Source organism: Propithecus coquereli, unplaced genomic scaffold, assembly GCF_000956105.1.
Source record: "Propithecus coquereli isolate 6110/MARCELLA unplaced genomic scaffold, Pcoq_1.0 Scaffold119, whole genome shotgun sequence".
NCBI lineage: Eukaryota > Metazoa > Chordata > Mammalia > Primates > Indriidae > Propithecus > Propithecus coquereli.
In genome coordinates this window covers 5,608,702-5,627,125 of record NW_012135969.1, presented here as the reverse complement: position 1 = coordinate 5,627,125, position 18,424 = coordinate 5,608,702, and the positions used below count along the sequence as shown (strand labels likewise).

Genomic DNA, 18,424 nt, shown 5'->3' with positions numbered 1-18,424 from the left:
GCAGCAGCTGCTGCCACTGCTCAGCTCTGTGAGGAGGGAGCCAGTGACTCGGAGACGGTGACTCAGAGGCAGAGCGCCGCGAGGGCCAAGGAGCACAGGCGTCCATGGACCCTGGGGTAAGGGGGCCGCGTGGCATCAGCTGACATTCCCTGAGAAGAGCTTCCTCCCACCTGAAGCTGGTGGGTCTGCTCCTCCAGAGATGGGAGCGGGAATGGAGGTGGAGGGGGGCACCCACCTGGCTCACCTCGATTCCCCACCTTCCTACTGACAGAGCCTGCCCTCCACCCACAAGCAGTGGGGGTCAGGATCCCAGGGGGCCAGGATGAGGGCACAGAGGTACCCAAATACCGGAAGAGTTTGGGAACTTTCAATGGCTGAATGCAGGAGTTTCCTCCCCGATCAACCTCTCACTACATGGGCCCCTCTGCTCCAACCTCCCGGCCACCTTACCCTGCCACATTTCTGTCCCCTCCGGGCCTCAGCTCCTCAGGTGCTTGCTATCTCCATAAGAAAGTCTGAGCTGCTTCCCCAGCCTCAGGCCAGCCTCGCCCCTCCAGTCCCCTCCCCCGTCTCACACACACACAGCCTCATGCATTATTGATCTCCCAGTGGAGCCAGGATGGCCAGGGCTGGTGCCAAGGGCGCCTGTGGGCACTACTGCGGGACCTGTGCACGCCTCGGCATGTTCTTGGCCGCCTCTTCTCCCACGCATAGGGTCTCCATCAGCCCAGTGTCCTGCTTGCTCTGGGTGGGCGGCACTTCTCAGGAGCCCCAAGGATTAGGATGGTAGAAAGGGGATGGCAAAGATTGGGGGGCGAGGGGAGGAACTGAGGGTCCAAAGTGGGACTCCTAGGGGCATGTTTGGTGGGAGGAGGCACAGAGAAAAATGGGGGCTATCTCAGGCCTCAGGGGGATCGTGGAGAGGAGTCTCCAAGCCGTGGTGGTGGAGCAGGTGGAGGGGTCCTGAAGGAAGGGGCAGCTGGACTGAGACCTTTTTTGTCCAGTCTCTGAGTCCCATCTTTTCCCGGAGCCTCTTCCTTCCCTCCCCAGCCTCACCTCTGAGCACCCCCAGGGAATCCTCCAAAGAAAGCGCTGAGTGTTTTCTAGAGCCCGGGAGTGTGTGCCCAAGGTGGGGCTGGCCATACTTCCTGTGGCTGTCTCTTGGCACCAGCCTGTCTGCTGCGCGCTGGTTCACCTTTCTGATCAGTGGCCATAGCAGAGGGTGTAGGCAGGGAGACCTACCCAGGGTGGGGTGAAGACAGAGGGACAGACTCTGGGAGAGGCATGGCAGGTGAGGATGTGTTGACCAGCCTTATCTCAGAGGATGCAGGAGCAATTGAAGGTGGGAAGAGGTGATAGCAGGGAGGGTCTGTGTTAATGTGATCTCTCTCTTGCTTCAAGGGCCCCCCCAGGACCAGGTGACATCCTTCCCCTTCTGCCCTGCTCTACATCCTCAACAGGGAGTGGCATTTCTCTTCTCCATGGACTTCCAAGAGAGGGACTCTCCCTCCCTGGCCGAGAGCGCTCAGTCCTCGAAGCCCAGCGGTGCCCAGCAGGTCTGAGGGTGGGACAGCGGACAGGGGGCAGGCAGTGTGCAGGCCTGGCCTGGGCCGGAGCGGGACTCACCAGCGCTCCCCTCCCTCTGTCCTGTCCTGGACTGCAGGCCTCTGAGCTGTGGGAGGTAGTGGAGGAGCCTCGGGGCAGGCTGGTGGCAGAGGGTATCGCACCTGAGAGGCAGGAAGGCCACCTGCTCAAGAAGAGGAAGTGGCCTCTGAAGGGCTGGCACAAGGTAGGGGGGGCAGGGCACAGGGAGGGGCCGGATGTGGAGGTAGGATGGGGGGAGGCTGCTGGGCAGTCCAGGGTGTTTGCGTGTTGAGAAGGGGAAGAAAAGTCCGAGTGTGTGGCTGCTCTCCCTCACACCCTTTCCTCTCTGCCTCTCGGGTCCCGTCCCTCCTGGGCACCGTCACAGAGATACTTCGTGCTCGAGGACGGGATCCTTCACTATGCGACAACTCGGCAAGATGTGAGTCGGGGCCACGGCTCGGGGTTGTGGGAGGTCTGGCCCCGGAGTCCCTGGGCATCCAGTGGGGTCCCGAAATCCACCCGGCAGGGTCTGAGTCCCAGGTGCGCCATTCACTGAGTGTGCGATCCCGGGCAGGGCACTTCCCTGAGCCATAGCGTCCCCATCGCTAACTTGGGGAGAGCACGATCACCCCCATGTGTAGAGCTGTTGTCATTTTAAGGGACATAATACAGACGAGGCTCTCTGGACAGTGCCGGGTCACTGGGAGCTTTATCACCCTCATCCTTGTCCCATTCTCATGCAGGGGACAAGGAACTGAAGGTCTGGACGCCCAGGTCCTCTCCAGGAGGGTGTTTTGTTCTGCCACCTTGCAGGTCCCTGAGTGTGGGAACATTTCCCCTTGCTCTGTGACTCCCTGGAGCTCAGAATGGGACTCGACATAGTGGATAACTACTTAGCAGGGAACTACTTGATGTGGTTCTGTACACAGGAGGGTGACAGAGAAGTCCCTACTGACTCACACATGAGGGTGAACCTGCTGCCTGCCCTTGAGCCTAAAGTGGCCTCAGGGAGATGGTGGCTCTGTGGCCCTGGGAGCCTAAAACCAGTCCCCTGTCCCCACCAACCCTCCACCCCAGATCACCAAGGGGAAGCTCCATGGCTCCATTGATGTCCGGCTGTCAGTCATGTCCATCAACAAAAAGGCCCAGCGCATTGACCTTGACACCGAAGACAACATCTACCACCTCAAGGTAACATCCCTGGGTGTTTTGGCCCCCAGCCTGGCAGAGGCGCTGGGGCACACAGGGGCAGGGGCTGAGGGTCCCTGGAGCTCAGGGTCTGTCTCTGAATTTGACAAGAGGGAAGTTCCCATCGTGTAAAACAGCCAAGGGCAAACACGCCCCTGTTGGTTGTTAAGTGAACAGGCACGGAGCTGAGGGCTCAGACACTGGGGGACATTGTGCTCTGCCTCCCTGCAGTGGGCTTTGCACAAACGGGGCGCTATTGCCTGGGGACCACAGCCCTGTCTTCTTGCTCCTAGAAAACAGTTCCCCCCTTCAGGCAGCCCTCCCCCTCCGTCACTTCTGCAGATCAAGTCCCAGGACCTGTTCCACAGCTGGGTGGCCCAGCTGCGTGCCCACCGCCTGGCCCAGCGCCTGGACATGTCCCGCAGCCTGCTGCCCGGCACCATGCACCGGAAGGTAAGGTGGGCCCTGGGGTGGGGGCAAGTGACGTGACGATTCAGGGGTGGTGGCTTTGGGGAACTGTGAGACCCAGGGAGGTGGACACTATCCTTTCTGACCCTTGGCCCACTCCACAGGTTCCTGGCGCCCAGCTTCCAACAGTGGGTAGCACCTCAGCCCTGCCTGGGGTTGGACCTCGGGAGAAGGTGTCTTCCTGGCTAAGGGACAGTGACGGGCTAGACCGCTGCTCTCATGGTGAGGGGCCCCGCACAGCACCTCAGTGGGTGGGGCCCATGGTGTTGGGTTTAGGTGGCATCAGCAAGAGGGAAAAGATTCCCTCCCTGCCTCAGGGAGCCCCAGCCTGATGGGGGAGGCAGCCTCTGCCTCCAAGTGATCGAGTCTACTTGGGCCCTGTCCTGGGGAGCCCCCACCTTACAGAGGATGGCAGGGCTCACACCTTAGGCACGTAGACAGACATGGACAGAGGACTGGGAGTCATGGCAAAGTTACTGAATGAAGGATCAGCGCCAGGGAAGGGGTGTGCTCTGTAGTCAGGCTACTGCAGTGAGGGGTGGTGACGTTGGCCTGGAGAGGGAAATGCAGACCAAGTGGAGAGAGAGAGTGACCCCTGGCCTGTGTATGCGGCAGGGATGAGGCTTGGTCTGGAGCCAGAGTGGAAATTGGGCTGCAGACTCTCCCAGGAAAGCTGAGGGAGGCCACACTGAGGGATGGGGGCCTGGAGCTGCTCTGGGTTCATGCACAGGGGAGGGGAGCAGTGTCAGGATCTCTGTGGGTGCCAGCGAAGTCTTTGGAGGAGGAAGCCAGGGTTGAGACAGTGATGGCCTCGTTCATTCTTCCCCCAGAGCTCTCTGAGTGTCAGGGCAAGCTCCAGGAACTACACAGACTCCTGCAGAGCCTGGAGTCCCTGCACCGAATCCCCTCAGCCCCTGTTATCCCCACACACCAAGTAAGGCCCAAGGGTCTGGGGGGAGACGGGACCTGCCCAGGGCCCTTGATCCCGTCACTTTCCTGGGACAGGTCCCATTCCTCTGTGTATGGCTGCAGTTTCCTGGAAAGCCACACGTCCTCCTGGTTGCTTCCCCACCCGTGTCCAAAGTATGTCACAGTTGTCTCTCTGCTCCTTCCTCTGTGCTCACGCCGCTGCCAGGGTGTCCATCTTCTTCCTCTGGGATGTCAGTTGTCCCTGTCACCTTGCCAGGCTGCCATGCCCTCTGTGCCTGGGGTCACCTGTGCCCTCTCCCATGGTTGTCTGCCTCTCCCGGGCTTTGATGGTTACTGCCCTTTCCCCCGACCCTGTGAGTGAAATTGCCCCCACTTCCACTTGCCAGGCCTCAGTGACAACCGAAAGACCCAAGAAGGGGAAACGGACCAGCCGCATGTGGTGCACACAGAGCTTTGCCAAGGACGACACCATTGGACGGGTGAGGTGGGGTGTGGACCCCACGTTGCTGGGTCGGGATGCTCTGAAGGAGGCTGTCTCCTTCAACCCTTGTCCTTCACCTACAGGTGGGTCGTCTCCACGGCTCTGTGCCCAACCTGTCTCGCTATCTGGAGTCTCGGGACTCCTCGGGCCCCCGTGGGCTGCCACCCACAGACTACGCCCACCTGCAGCGCAGTTTCTGGGCCCTGGCGCAGAAGGGTGAGTGCATGCTGGGGGGTGGCGGGAGCAGGCGGGAGAGGGCGAGGGGTCTGACGGTCTGCCCTGCCCCCACAGTGCACAGCTCCCTCAGCAGCGTCCTGGCCGCCCTCACCACCGAACGGGACCGACTGAGGGACCTGCACCAGGGTTCAGAGCTATCAAGGATCGGGGTGAGGCCTAGGGGACAGCCGGCTGGCGGGAGGGGAGGGCTTGAGGCTGAGGACTGCAGGCCTCGGTCCAACAGCAGATCTGGGTTGCAGAGAGGCAGTCTCTGCAGAGGTGAGGATGGCAGGGTGGGGAGGACCTCATCTTGCTGGCACCCCATCCCCTCACCCTCTCCCTGCAGGTCTCCGAGGCCCCAGCTGGCCAGAGACGCCTCCACTCGCTGTCCATCTCCTCAGACACCACCGCGGACTCCTTCAGCTCCCTCAACCCCGAGGAGGTGAGAGCCGGGCCGGGAACCTGCACTTTCTCTCCCAGCGGCAGTGAGGGCCCAGGGTGCTGGGCACGGTTGGCTTTTAGTCCGGAAACAGAGCCCAGAAATCCTGGCTCCAATGTCTTTCACATAACGCTGGCAGCAGTGCGCGAGGTGCTTTTACTTTTAAATCGGAGTCCTGCAAGGCGGGATTCTTGCTCTCAAGACAACAAAACTGAGACTCAAAGAATTTTATTGACAGGCCCAGACTCCCACAGTTATGGACTGGCAGAGCTTGGACTTAGGGGTTCTGAGTGCAGTCTCTGGGGCTGTACATGCTGCCCCAGCTTTGTGACCCTGAGCCTCAGTCTCCTGATCTGCAAAATGGGGGTAATAATCGCACCTACGTCATAGAGTGACCATCAAGACTAAATGAGTTAATACGTGCAAAGGGCCTGGGGCAGGCTTCAAGGTCAGTGCCCAGGCAGTGTCAGCAGTTACTGTGGAACCCGCGTCCCCTTGCTCCCAGGCCTGGGTTCATTTCACTGCACCTTCCTACCCCCCTCGCTGCCCCCCCCCGCCTCTTCTGCTGCTCAGCAGGTGTCACATGCAGACAGCAAATGTCCCTGGTTATGCTCTCCTCTCAAGGAAGCTGTCAGGGAAGGGGAGCCCTGTCTGGCCTCCTGGCCTGGCCCCTGGGCCTGACACCCATCTGGCTGCCCTCACAGCAAGAAGCTCTGTACATGAAGGGGCGAGAGCTGACCCCCCAGCCGTCCCAGAGCAGCATCCTGTCCCTCGCCGATTCCCACACCGAGTTCTTCGATGCCTGTGAGGTTCTCCTCTCTGCCAGCTCTTCTGAGAACGAGGTGAGGGAGGAGGGACGCTGGCAGTGAGAGGGGAGGGGCCTTGGGAGGACAAGGGTGGGTCCAGAGAGACTAGAGGCCATGGATTCCTGAGTCTTTTCTAACCCCTTTGGCTGCTATCTCTGGGAACATGTCCAAATCTGCTAGGTTTGTGTGGCCCTGCTCAGAAATCTCTGCTGGGGACTCTTCTCCCAGTTTGACATGTTTCATCCCACTGGGTTCTCCTGAAACTGCTGCCTCAGTTCCAACCCTGGTCGTCTTCCCTGACCCCCTTTCAGCTTCGGCGCCCCCTGACTCCTCTCCCCATACCCCGCATCCCAGCAATTCCCAACTTCCCTTCCCTGTGTGTCCTGCCAAGTCCCTGAGCTCTCTCCCAAGGTGGCAGGGCACACTCCGTGATGCCAGGCCTCCCGGGGCAGTGTCTTAGGGCTCAGAGCCCCCCAATACATTCTCTTCCCCTTCCCACCAAAGCGTAGCTGGGCAGATTCTTGCCAGGCCCTGGGCACTGCCCAGCTGCCCGGGGGAGGCCCAGTCTGCCCGGCCTGTCATCTGTCCCGGCCCAGGGCTCAGAGGAGGAGGAGTCGTGCACCAGTGAAATCACCACCAGCCTGTCTGAGGAGGTGCTGGACCTCAGGGGAGCCGAGCGCTGTCAGAAAGGTACCAGCCGGGGCACGCGGGCGGTGGGTGCTGGAATGGGCTGGAGAAACGGGGTTTGTCCATGGCCAGACCCCACGCGGAGGCCGTTGCTTGTGACTGGTGGCCTAATGGCTTTATCATGATCCTAGAGGTGACCCCAGGAACTGAGGAAGGCTAAGCCATGAGCTGGGGAATGTTCTGGAGCAGCTGTGGGGGGCGGGCCAGGCTGAGGCCTGGGGGCCAGCCTCCGTTCTGGCAGGCTGGAAGGCTCGCGTAGGGCCCGACGGAGAGGCAAAAGATCCCACTTTGCCACTTGTTAGCAGTGTGGCTTTGGACCTGTCATTTTACTCCTCGGAGCCTGCTTCCTCATCTATAAGATGGGCCGAGTGATCTGCATCCCGACGTCTGTTTCTGTGTTTCTAAGGGGACAAAAGGCAAGGGTGGGGACTCGGGAAGGGCTTCTGGGGTGCGGGGTCTCTGGCAGTGGGAACTGGGTCCTGGGAGTGAACAGACCTAGGAGCTTGTCCTTGTCGGGAGGGTGGGAGGAGCACGCCGTGCTGTGTCTGGGCTGCGGGTGCCCAGACGGAGAGTGACATGGTGGGTGGGGTGGGCCAGGGGGGTATGTTCCAGGGAGAGCCGCAGGGCCACCCCGCCGCCGCTGCCTGCCGGCGGCCAGCGGGCCCGGGGCCGACGTGAGCCTGTGGAACATACTGCGCAACAACATCGGCAAAGACCTGTCCAAGGTGTCGATGCCCGTGCAGCTCAACGAGCCGCTCAACACGCTGCAGCGGCTCTGCGAGGAGCTCGAGTACAGCAGCCTCCTGGACCAGGCCAGCCGCACCGCCGACCCCTGCGAGCGCATGGTACCCACCCTGGGCCCCGGCCCATCTGCCTCTTCCTCCCCCAGGCCCCTCTCTCCCAGACAATCCCGGCCGGACTGCTCCTTGCTGCCGAAGTTCCACCCCAAGACCCCAGACTTTGCTTGCAGTGGGGTGGCGTCCCCATCCTCAGGCCACTGCCACCGTGGTGTTCTCTCTGTCCTGCCTCCCGCAGGTATACGTCGCGGCCTTTGCTGTCTCTGCCTATTCCTCCACGTACCACCGAGCGGGCTGCAAGCCCTTCAACCCCGTCCTGGGGGAGACCTACGAATGTGAGCGGCCTGACCGGGGCTTCCGCTTCATCAGTGAGCAGGTGTGGGTCCCAGGAGACAAGAGCTGGCCTCAGGTGGCCGGGACAGGGAGGGACCTGGGCTTCAGGGGCCAGAGCTGGGCCTGAGGAACCAGGGACTAGCAGAGGAGTGTGGGCAGTTGGCCCTGTGCCAGGGTCTGTGGCCCACGCTGGGGGGTTGAGGGCTCTGCTCGAAGGTGCCCCCAGCTTAGCATGGGGTCAGCCTTGAAACAGGGAGTTCCTGGCCCTCGTCTGAGGCCTGGCCTGGCCGGGGGATCCTGGAAGATCCACCTGGGAAGAGGTGCTCTAGAGGGCAATCTTGGGCTAGGATGAATTGGAGGGTGAATTGGAGCGAGCCAAGGGTACGGGGGTGGGGAGGATGGGACGTTCCAGACAGTGCAGAGGAACAGATGGGGCAGGTTTGGGAAGGGAGAGATGGGGCTGGACGATGATGCCAGTCAGACCCTGAGGGGCCTTGTCGGTGAAGGCAACGAGGGCTTTGGGGTTTTGTTTGTTCGTTTTTAAATCCTGAAGGCAGTGGAGTGGCGTGCTCAGACTGGCACTCCATAAGGCACATTGGGCAGCGCATGCGATGGCTGGCAGAGGCCCTCAGGGGCTGTTGTGGTCCTTTCCGTAAGAGCTGATGGGGACCTGCACTCAGGCTGTGGCACGTTGAGTTCCAGAGCTGTTCATGTGTTGCCCTCGAGAGGACTCGGGGGTCAGCAGGCTGGGAGTCGGGGGTGGCCAGTAAGAGGGAGAAGTCTGGGGTGGCCTCCTCCCTCTGGCTGGGGCATTCAGTGGAGCATGGTGGTGCCAGTCGGTAAGGCGGGGACTGTATGGGAGAAACTGAGGCAGGGAGCACGCTGTGTACATAGGCTTGACTTCCACGGAGAGACGCCCAGGAGGCTCTGTGGTCCGCAGGCCTGGAGCTCTCAGCACCAAGGAGAGCTAAGAGATTGGGCGTGGCCAGCTTGTGGGGAGGGGGACGTCATGGGGAGACTGCCCCTGGGAGGACTGTCTGAGGAGGTGGGCAGCCGGGGTGCTGGGGGAGCCCTGAGGGAGAGGGACGGCAGATCCCTGGGACCTCGGGGACATCATTGGCTTCCTGAACAAGGGAAGTTTCAGAGAAAGAATGGGGACAGAGACTGGATTGCAGTGCATGTAGAGTGGAGGATAAAAAAAGAAAAATGCAGACTGTTTCCAAAAAATTTTGCCGTGAGGGAAAGAGGAGAGAGAGGGTAGCCAGTTAGAGGCCATTTGTTTGTTTAGATTTTAAGTGATCTTGAAAACACACAGTACAATCGTGTGTACAATAGAAAATAAGCCTCCCCTTCGAGGGGACTGCTGCTACCAGTTTTTGGGAATCCTCCCGGAAATGTTTTATGCATATGTGAGCAATAAATATATGCATCTAGAGAGGGAAGGTTTACTATTTTTTAAGGTGGAAAAAACAGAAAATCTTTATATTGAGAGAGAAAGACGATATATAGAGGGAAGGACTGAAGGTGCAGGAGGAGGGGACGTGGGGGATGGGAGCCCAGGAGCAGGGTGGGGGTGGGGCAGGGGCAGGTGGTAAGGCCCCAGCAGAAGGGGCTGCCTTCCCCCGCACCCCCCTTCTCCCTCTTACCTTGGGCCTCATGGGAAGAAGAGAGGACGAGGGACTTGGGTGTTGGCCAAGGGTGACAGGGACAAGAGACCTGGACCTAACTGGTCTTCTGGTTTGCAGGGGAACTGGGGTGGGGGTAAAGGACTTTGGGGGGGCCCTGATGTCAGGAGTAGACCCCACCGTCCTCAGGGGCAGCTTCAAGAGAACCTGTTTGCTCACCCAGGTCTCCCACCACCCCCCCATCTCAGCATGCCATGCGGAGTCTGAGAATTTCACCTTCTGGCAAGGTGAGGAGTGGAGGGCAGGGCGGGGAGGCTCTGAGGGTAAAGGGCAGATAGGGAGAGGCTGGAACACTGTGGGGCCTTATCTCTGTTGTTCCCTCTCCCTCCCAACCCCACTCCAGACATGAAGTGGAAGAACAAGTTCTGGGGCAAATCCCTGGAGATTGTGCCCGTGGGGACAGTCAATGTCAGCCTGCCCAGGTGGGTACTTTTACTCCCAGCAGCCAGGCCCAGGGATCCTCCAGGCTGGAGGTGGGGCGGGTGTCAGGGACAGGATGGGAAGGTCTGAAGCTGCTTGCGGTGAGGGCCATGTGGAGATGTTTGACACCTATGTTCACGGCAGTTGCCAATGAAGAACGATGAAAAGCTTAGAAGGTAGAGCTGGAAGGGCCCGTCGAGGTCATCTGACTCAGTGGCTTTCACAGGTTTTTGACCCTGTCTCACAGTAAGAAATGCTTTTGAGACTTTAAGCCAGCACACACACAAACATAGAAACCTGAACTGATTTCAGGACTAGTGGGTCACAAACCACATTTGGCTCATGTTACAGGTGGGGGACTGGAGCCGGAAAGCAGGGGCTCATTGAGAGCAGTCTGGGAGTTAGCTAGAAGCCAGGGGAGGGGGCTGGAGAGATCCTGGGCTTTAGAGTCAGAAATCCCAGAAATCCTGGGTTTGAGTCTCAGTTCTGCTGCTTGGTAGTTACTCAGGCAGCAAAAGACTCCCCGCCCTGGCGCCTTGTCTGCCTGCCTGTAAGATGAGAGCCGTAAGTAACACCCAAGAGAAGTGGGGATGAAACAGGATGATGTATGTGAATGGCCCTACCATTGTCCCTGGCACCCAAGGACAGGGACCCTGTCTGTATTTGTACTCCGATTACTTAGGCACTCGGAAACTTTATAGATGAGTGGGGATGTGCTAGCCAGAACCAGGACCCCAAGGTTCCTGCCAAAGACCCACATGACTTGCCCTAGCAAGACAGGCGCCCCCAACTCACTTGTTCCTCAGGGTCAACCAGCTCCCTCCCATGCCCTGTCTCTCTCAGGTTTGGGGACCACTTTGAGTGGAACAAGGTGACATCCTGCATTCACAACATCCTGAGTGGCCAGCGTTGGATCGAGCACTATGGGGAGGTCCTCATCCGAAACACACAGGACAGCTCCTGCCACTGCAAGATCACCTTCTGCAAGGTGGGTATGCCACCCTGACCCCCCCATTCACCCCCAGCAGCCTCTGCCTCCGGAGGTCACCCCGAGTAAGGAGGAAGGGACACCCGCTAAACCTCTCTTCCCTACCCCAGGCCAAGTACTGGAGTTCCAACATCCATGAGGTGCAGGGTGCTGTGTTCAGCCGGAGTGGCCGTGTCCTCCACCGACTCTTCGGGAAGTGGCACGAGGGGCTGTACCGGGGACCTGCGCCAGGCGGTCAGTGCATCTGGAAACCTAGTAAGTAGGGTGGCCAGGGAGGGCCGGGCAGGGCGAGGGTGACTAAGGCACAGTCCACCTGCCCCAGCCCTTTGCCTTCCCCAGACTCAATGCCCCCAGACCACGAGCGAAACTTCGGCTTCACTCAGTTTGCCTTGGAGCTGAATGAGCTGACGGCAGAGCTGAAACGGTCACTGCCTTCCACCGACACAAGGCTCCGGCCAGACCAGAGGTCAGTCCGGGCGGGTGCCGCCCTTGAACCACCTCCCTCCTCCCGGGGATCCCCAGAGCTGGGACTTTGTCCTTCCTGCTCTGAGTTGCCTCAGGGAAATGGCGCCTGTTTGGGGGAGAGCTAAGGCAGGGACAGAGGCCTTGGACTTGGGCCCCTGTGGGTGGGCAGTTCTGCCAACTGCCATCTGGGTCCTCAGGTACCTGGAGGAGGGGAACATACAGGCCGCTGAGGCCCAGAAGAGAAGGATCGAGCAGCTACAGCGAGACAGGCGCAAAGTGATGGAAGAGAACAACATCGTCCACCAGGCCCGCTTCTTCAGGTGCCTCAGCCTCGCCCTCTGCGCTGGGTCTGCAGTCTGGGCCCCTCCTGTCCCGCAGGCCTGGGTTGAGTGGGGCAGACCGTAGGAGGGGTGCCTCTGCACCCCGGCCTCTGTGCTGGGCGCTCACCCTTCTCACTTCCGCCCGCACTCTCCCCGCAGGCGGCAGACGGACAGCAGCGGGAAGGAGTGGTGGGTGACCAACAACACCTACTGGAGGCTGCGGGCCGAGCCCGGCTACGGGAACCTGGATGGGGCCGTGCTCTGGTAGCCCTGGCTCCGGGGGCAGGAGGCTCTGCTTCCCCACTCCTCCTGCCTCCACCCCCACCACGGACACATGGGTGAGGCCAGGCTCCCCGCTCACTGCCCTTGAGACCAAAGGGGCAGCCCTGGCTCTGGCCCTCTCTTCCCTCTGCTGGCCAGAGGGGCTGCACCCCGCCCATCCCCACCTCATGGTTTGGGGTGAGAAGCAGTATCTGTGCTTCCCCAGTCTCGTCGCCCCAGACAACCGGCATGTAAGACCCTTCTCGCTCTGTCATTCCCCTTCCTGTCCCCCTTGGGGTGTTTAGGGGAGATTCCAGACTCCCAGGATCTGTTCCCCATTTCAGTGCCTTCTTAGGACACAGGGGACCCCTTGCTGCTCCCAGGCTTTCTGTGCCCAGGGCTCTGTCCCCGGCCGTGAGATGCCAGCGAGTGAGGAAGAGGAGATGGCCTTTCCTTCCACCTCGTTCCCACACCCCATCTCCAGTGTCTTCGCCTTGCCCTGGCCCAGCGGGGCTTTCTCCGGCTCCCTGCAGTTGGTCCCTGGGCAGCCTTCCCATCCTTCCAAACTGCAAAATGCCTGCAGCTTCCAGCTCCTTTGTCCCTGATCCTCAAGTGGTTCCCTTCAGTCTCAGCAGATTCCCCAGAGGGGACAAGGCCCCTCCGAGAGGAGGGGAGCAGCTCGAGGCGCCTGGCCTCTGACCCACGGGCAGTGAGCGTGAGCGTCTGGGTGTCTCGGCTTGCATAGGAGAGTGTGTGCGTGTGCGTGTGTGCCCGTGTCCTGCTTGCAGGCGAGCAGGGTTCCTTCATGTAGCCCGGACTCCCCCCTGCGGGGTGTCCGCCAGCACTGCTGCTCACTTTCCCACAGTCTGCCTCTGAGGAAGGTGAATTGCTCTGACATTCCAAGCTCCAATAAAGACTGTCCCACAATTTGGCCTGTGACCATTCATTGAAAAACACGTGTGCTTTAGCACAGTACCTGTGGATGCTACCTTATTTGGAAATAGGGTCTTTGCGGATGTGCCAAGTTTAAATGAGGTCATCTTGGATTAGGGTGGCTCTACTCTAGTGACTGGTGTCCTTATAAGCAGAGGGAAATTTGGGCACGCAGACGTATACAAGGGAAGACGACTGAAACGCACATGGGAGTGGGCCACGTGGAGACGTAGGCAGAGACTGGAGCGATGCGACTACAAGCTGAGGATGCCAAGGATTTCTGGCAGCCACCCGAAGCCACCTGAGGCTCACTCTGAGCCTCCAAGAAGGAGCCAAGCCTGCTAACAACTTGATTTCAGACATGCAGCCTCAGCTGTGAGAGAATAAATTCCTGTTGTTTTAAGCCACCCATCATGTGGCGCTTTGTTACGCAGCCCCAGGGAACTAACCCGGCCACTGCTCACCTGAGCTCAAAGCCAGAAGGCGCCTCCCTCCCCGTGGGTTCTCACACCTGTCACTTCTGCCTCGAGTGTCCTCCGCTCCACCTTCTCTCCGTTGCACCTGGCTAGGCTGGGCCCTCCTGAGCCCTTGCCTGAACCGCTACGGAAGCCCCCAGTCCCTTCCAGCCTAACGCTGGCCTTCAGGGAAGCATTTCAAAAGAGAAAATATGGCGCTTCATGGCCAGGCGTGGTGGCTCACACCTATAATCCTAGCACTCTGGGAGGCTGAGGCGGGAGGATCGCTTGAGGTCAGGAGTCCGAGACCAGCCTGAGCAAGAGTGAGACCCCCCGTCTCTACTAAAAAAATAGAAAAAATTAGCCAGTCAACTAAAAATAGAAACAAAAATTAGCTGGGCATGGTGGCTCATGCCTGTAGTGTCAGCTACTTTCAGCTACTTGGGAGGCAGAGGTAGGAGGGTCGCTTGAGCCCAGGATTTTGAGGTTGCTGTGAGCTAGGCTGACGCCATGGCACTCACTCTAGCCCAGGCAACAAAGCGAGACTCTGTCTCAAAAAAAAAATGGCTCTTCGTGCCTGCTTAAAATACATCCATTGCTTCCCAGTACATAGAGGAAAAATCCAAACCCTTCAACCAGTGGAAATCTGCACGGGCTGTGTCCCCCCGTGTGGCACGGAGTGCTGACAGCCACACTAGCGTCCTCAGCCAGGTCTGTGCCACCCACCCAAGATGCAGGCGTTCCAGCAAGGGCAGGAGGGAGGATAGGGCAAGCTACGGGTCCTCCCACTCCCCCGCCACAGAGGCTGAGCTCAGACCCGGTCCTGTTATTCCAAAGCTGCACGATGTGGGTCAAGTAGTCTTACCTTTCTGTTCACAGGCATCCGTCCCTCACGTGGCCTCGTCTGTGTCTTAAAGGAGAGTGTCTATGAAGTGGCCCAGCCTCCTTACCCTGCTCCACCCCACCCTCCGCAACAACAGCCTGCCCCAGTCCTGCCCCGGCCTAAGGGATGTCCCCATAGGAAGTCCTTCTTTCTCTGGGTGGTGGCAGGGTGGCAAGAGCAGAGGGAACCCCAAGCTATGACAACTGTCATCCTTTTCTTCTGCCCCCTCCCCCGGCGCCTGCGGAGGAGTGGTGGTCCACATTTCCACAGCTATTTATGGAGAGTGTTAGAGTTAAAACGCACACACTTGTCCTGACACCACATGCCACAAATAACCTCCACCCATTCCAAAAACAGCCAAAGCCCACACACACTCAGGGTCTTTCTGAACAGTCTGCACCACCCTCCTCCTGACCCTCTCCCCTCAAAGCCACACGGTGCTCGCTGACTGACCAGCCTGTGTTCAATTTCCACATATTTTAAGAACTGGGGTTTAAAATAAACCAAATTCCAAAGTGATTTTTCCAGTGGAGACAAGAAACCAGAAACGCCTCTACCCACGGGAACCACAACATGGCCTGTGCCGTCCAGGCCAGTGTCTTCCCAGAGTCTTCCCAGCCTCAGCCCAGGTGGGAGGGGCGTGGGAAGGTGGGATGGCTTTTGAGCTCGCTGGGCCCAGCAGGTGAGGTGCATTTCCTTCTGAAGGATGGTTGTCTTCTTAGAAACCCTCCCCATCTGGCCAGGGTGTGATGAGTCATTGTTGATGGGGGCTCTGGCTCCAGGCCGGGCTCTGTGGACAGGGTTCCAAGGGCCCAAGGCGGCTGTGGGTTCGGGGAAGGGTGTTGCCTCCTGGCAACCAGGGTGGGGTGTTCACGTTGGTGGTCGGAGGAAGGAATGGTAGGCCCCTTTCTCAAGCCTACATCAGCCTAGTCCAAATGACCCAAGGACTGGGCCTTGGGGTAGCCCAGCACAGACCCAGAACTCCTGGCTTTGGTTGGAGGACATAGAGGGCCTGGAGGGGAGGGAAGAGGAGGAATTTGGGGCTTAATGGCCCCAAATCTTTTTTTTTTTTTTTTTGAGACAAGGTTTCACTCTATCATCTGGGCTAGAGTGCAGTGGCATCATCATAGCTCACTGCAATCCCGAACTCCTGGGTTCAAGAGATCCTCCTGCCTCAGCCTCCCAGAGTGCTAGGATTACAGGTGTGAGCCACCGTGCCCAGCCTAATGGCCCCAAATCTTGACTCAAAGTACAGCAGTTTGTAAGGCCAGAGACCTACTTCCCTGGCTGAGCAAAGGACAGAGCAGGAACAGCAGGCAAAATGCTCGGGCCGAACAGTGGGGGCAGAGGGAGAGGAAGGCAGGCAAGTGGTGTCACAGACCTCACTTCACCTGCTTGGACCCTCCAATCCCAAACTCCTCCACCCAGAGAAAGATTTTTTTTTTTTTTAATTTCAGCATGTTATGGGGATACAGATGATTAAGTTACGTATGATGCCCTTACCCTCCCTTCCCCCCAAGTCTGAGCTTCAAGTGTGTCCACTTCCCCGGAGGTGCGCATCGCACTCATTGTTTGTGCATATGCCCGTCCCCTCCTCCCCCCTCCCCCCCCACAGAGAAAGATTTTTAAAAATTGTTTTTAATTTAGCTATTGAACAGCTGATGGGGACACCTGGGTTATAAGGGGCAAAAAAAAAAAAAGGTCAAAATACTTTTAACCCCCAATTTCCTGCATCTTCCGAATAAAGGGCTTGACCCAGCTGAGGGGCCAGGGCTTTCACATTCCCTCCGTGAGGTCAGAGTGAGGTCCTTCCCACCCTGAAGCTGGAGTGGGTGTTCGAGGCTGGAGGCCGCTGGGCACCTCCCTGCTCCATCCTCATGGCACGTAGCCGAAATGGATGTGGAAGTGTGCGGGGGTCCCTACCTTCTCTGTCTTGGGGAGAAGGAAGGCAGCGGGGACAGTGGGGAGGGGGGACCCGCAGCCCCTGACTGATGCCTGCTGAGACTACAGAGGCCTTTATGTCTGACCTCAGTTCCACTGGCTCTGGTCTGCCCCCAGAAGGGCGCACAGCTCTCCTGCTATGGGGTGTCCTAGTCTAGTCCCAGTTCTCCCACAGGCACCTTCAAGATCCTGGGCTACATTGCCTGGCCCTGACCAGCCTCTTCCGGGAATGCGCGAGGCAGTCTTGCAGTTGGGTCATTAATTTAATGACGCCTCCTTACTGGAAAGGACACATTTTATACGCCATTTCCCCTTTTAGAGGCCCTCTAGTTCTAGCATGGGCAGAAAAGGTGGTGGGGCTTAGTTCTCTCGCCCTGGGACCCACTTAGGGTCATCAGAGAGACCCTCACAGGCCAGCCTGGGCCAGATCTTGCTCATCTGATGATACCTTCCTGGCACAGACATGTAACCAGGTCACCCTGCCCTATATGATGGTCCAGGGACCTTAATTCTTGCCTCACCCTCATCTTTTCCTCATACATACTCTTAAGAACCAATGCCATTAGGGGAGAACACCGAGTGCTCTTGAGACCCCCAGCAGATGAGAGTCAGCTCAGCAGCTCAGCAGGGGGCTCTGGGGCAGGATGGTCCCAGGGGCTGGGAGAGCTTGGCCCCAGGGGGTGGGGCTTCTAGGGTGCTACCACACCTCATTAACACAGTCATCACATGGGGCAAAGTCTGCAGGTTGCTGAGAGATGCTTCCAGGCCCTAACGTATGTGTAGGGGGTGGTTTTGCATGGGTAAGTCCAAGCCGTTAGCACTATGCCCCAGGACGCCAGGAGCCTGGGGTTGCTGGGCCTTGTTGACTGCTAATATAAGAGGCCCTCAACATGATGGATCTGTCCCGAGGATGGTAGGTGGGTGAGTTGGGCTATGGGAAGGGTGTGGGTGGAAGAAGAGATTAGAAGGGCCAGGGCAGGAGCAGGAAGGAGAGAGAAAAGCCAGGTCAGTCTGTGTGTCCAGGACCAAGGTGGTGAGATTCTCCAGGAGTCCTCAAGAGGGCACCCCGGACTCTCGAAAGGACCAATTCAGTCAATCCTGAGCCCCACCTGACAGGTGGCTGCACCCACCATCTGCTCAGTTTCAGGCCTACAAGAGTGGGCGGTAGCTGGTCCCAGCCCAGCGGTGACGCATGGGGCAGCAGACACCATTACAACCCGTATTCCTACAGATTGCCCGCCACACCCCCACAGCCCCTTTTACTCTTTGGAGACTCATGAATCAGGAAACCCCCAGTTCTGGGAGACCCAGGTGCCCCTAGCTACTCCCAGAAGCTGCCCAGATGGTCTGGGGGAGGATGGCCAGGCCCCCTTTGTGGGGGCCTCCTCACTGCCAGGTAACAGCTGCCGCAGGACAGCTGATCCAGGACCTCCCCTCCCCCCCATCCAGGGATCCCTCATAAAAGGACTTTTCCCTGTTTCTGCTAACATCTCTCCTGCCTCTGTGCCCCAGAGCCCGTCACACACTGGGGCAGGAACCCCTGAATTTAATCCTATACCCTAACTTTGGGCTTCCAAAGAGAAAGGCAAGTCGAGCGGGGAGCAGGAAGAGCAGCACCCTTCGATCCAGACAAGAGGCCTCTGCTTTAGGGCTCTGTCTGGTGTTCCTCCAGCTGCCCCCCTCACCCCCCGCCACGGCCTGGGGGAGTAAGTTTACCTGGCCCCTCACAGACAACATTCTGAGTGCCTGGGACCCTGGAATTCCCGACCAATCAGCCTCTGGCCCACTGCAGGTCCCTTCCTTAGGTACACCTTCTCAAGGGCAGACTGTGCCTGACAGTACCCGATAGAGCACGGCAGAAAGGGGGCTGGCCTTGCCCAGGTCTCCCTGCAGTGCCCCACACCGACTGCCTGGAACGCCAGCAAGTCTGAGAATTCTAAAATCAAACCTGGGTTTTCAGTTCATGGTGAAGTTCTATTTGTCAATGTTGGAGGATAGAAATTATTTAAGTTGTTAATTTTCTAACTTTTAAATATTTAACATATTATATATGTGCCCGCATTTGCACTCTTGTCCTGGACCCTCCAGTTGTTAGGGGCGGGCCTGAGAAATTCCCTGTGTGCTCCTGAAGGGTGAGGCGTGTG

At 58.7% G+C, this 18,424-nt stretch overlaps 1 protein-coding gene across 1 annotated transcript; it reads left to right on the top strand.

Annotated features, from left to right (window-relative positions):
- OSBPL7 (oxysterol binding protein-like 7) lies at window positions 1-12,999 on the top strand. The gene is made up of 23 exons (XM_012662630.1): window positions 1-116; window positions 1,402-1,556; window positions 1,664-1,789; window positions 1,970-2,023; window positions 2,662-2,775; window positions 3,115-3,225; window positions 3,345-3,462; window positions 4,071-4,174; window positions 4,557-4,649; window positions 4,735-4,867; window positions 4,943-5,037; window positions 5,214-5,309; window positions 6,011-6,148; window positions 6,709-6,802; window positions 7,397-7,644; window positions 7,835-7,972; window positions 9,778-9,841; window positions 9,958-10,036; window positions 10,878-11,022; window positions 11,133-11,277; window positions 11,362-11,488; window positions 11,685-11,807; window positions 11,967-12,999. Exons 2-23 carry the CDS (start codon window positions 1,482-1,484, stop codon window positions 12,073-12,075), a joined length of 2,529 nt encoding a protein of 842 aa, XP_012518084.1. The 5' UTR covers window positions 1-116; window positions 1,402-1,481; the 3' UTR covers window positions 12,076-12,999.
- Window positions 13,000-18,424: the final 5,425 nt, after the last annotated feature.

Coding starts and splice junctions, on each gene's coding strand:
- OSBPL7 (XM_012662630.1), top strand. CDS start 1,482: ATGGACTTCCAAGAGAGGGACTCTCCCTCCCTGGCCGAGAGCGCTCAG. Junction 1,790..1,969: donor CTCTGAAGGGCTGGCACAAG/GTAGGGGGGGCA, acceptor GCACCGTCACAG/AGATACTTCGTGCTCGAGGA. Junction 5,038..5,213: donor CAGAGCTATCAAGGATCGGG/GTGAGGCCTAGG, acceptor CTCTCCCTGCAG/GTCTCCGAGGCCCCAGCTGG.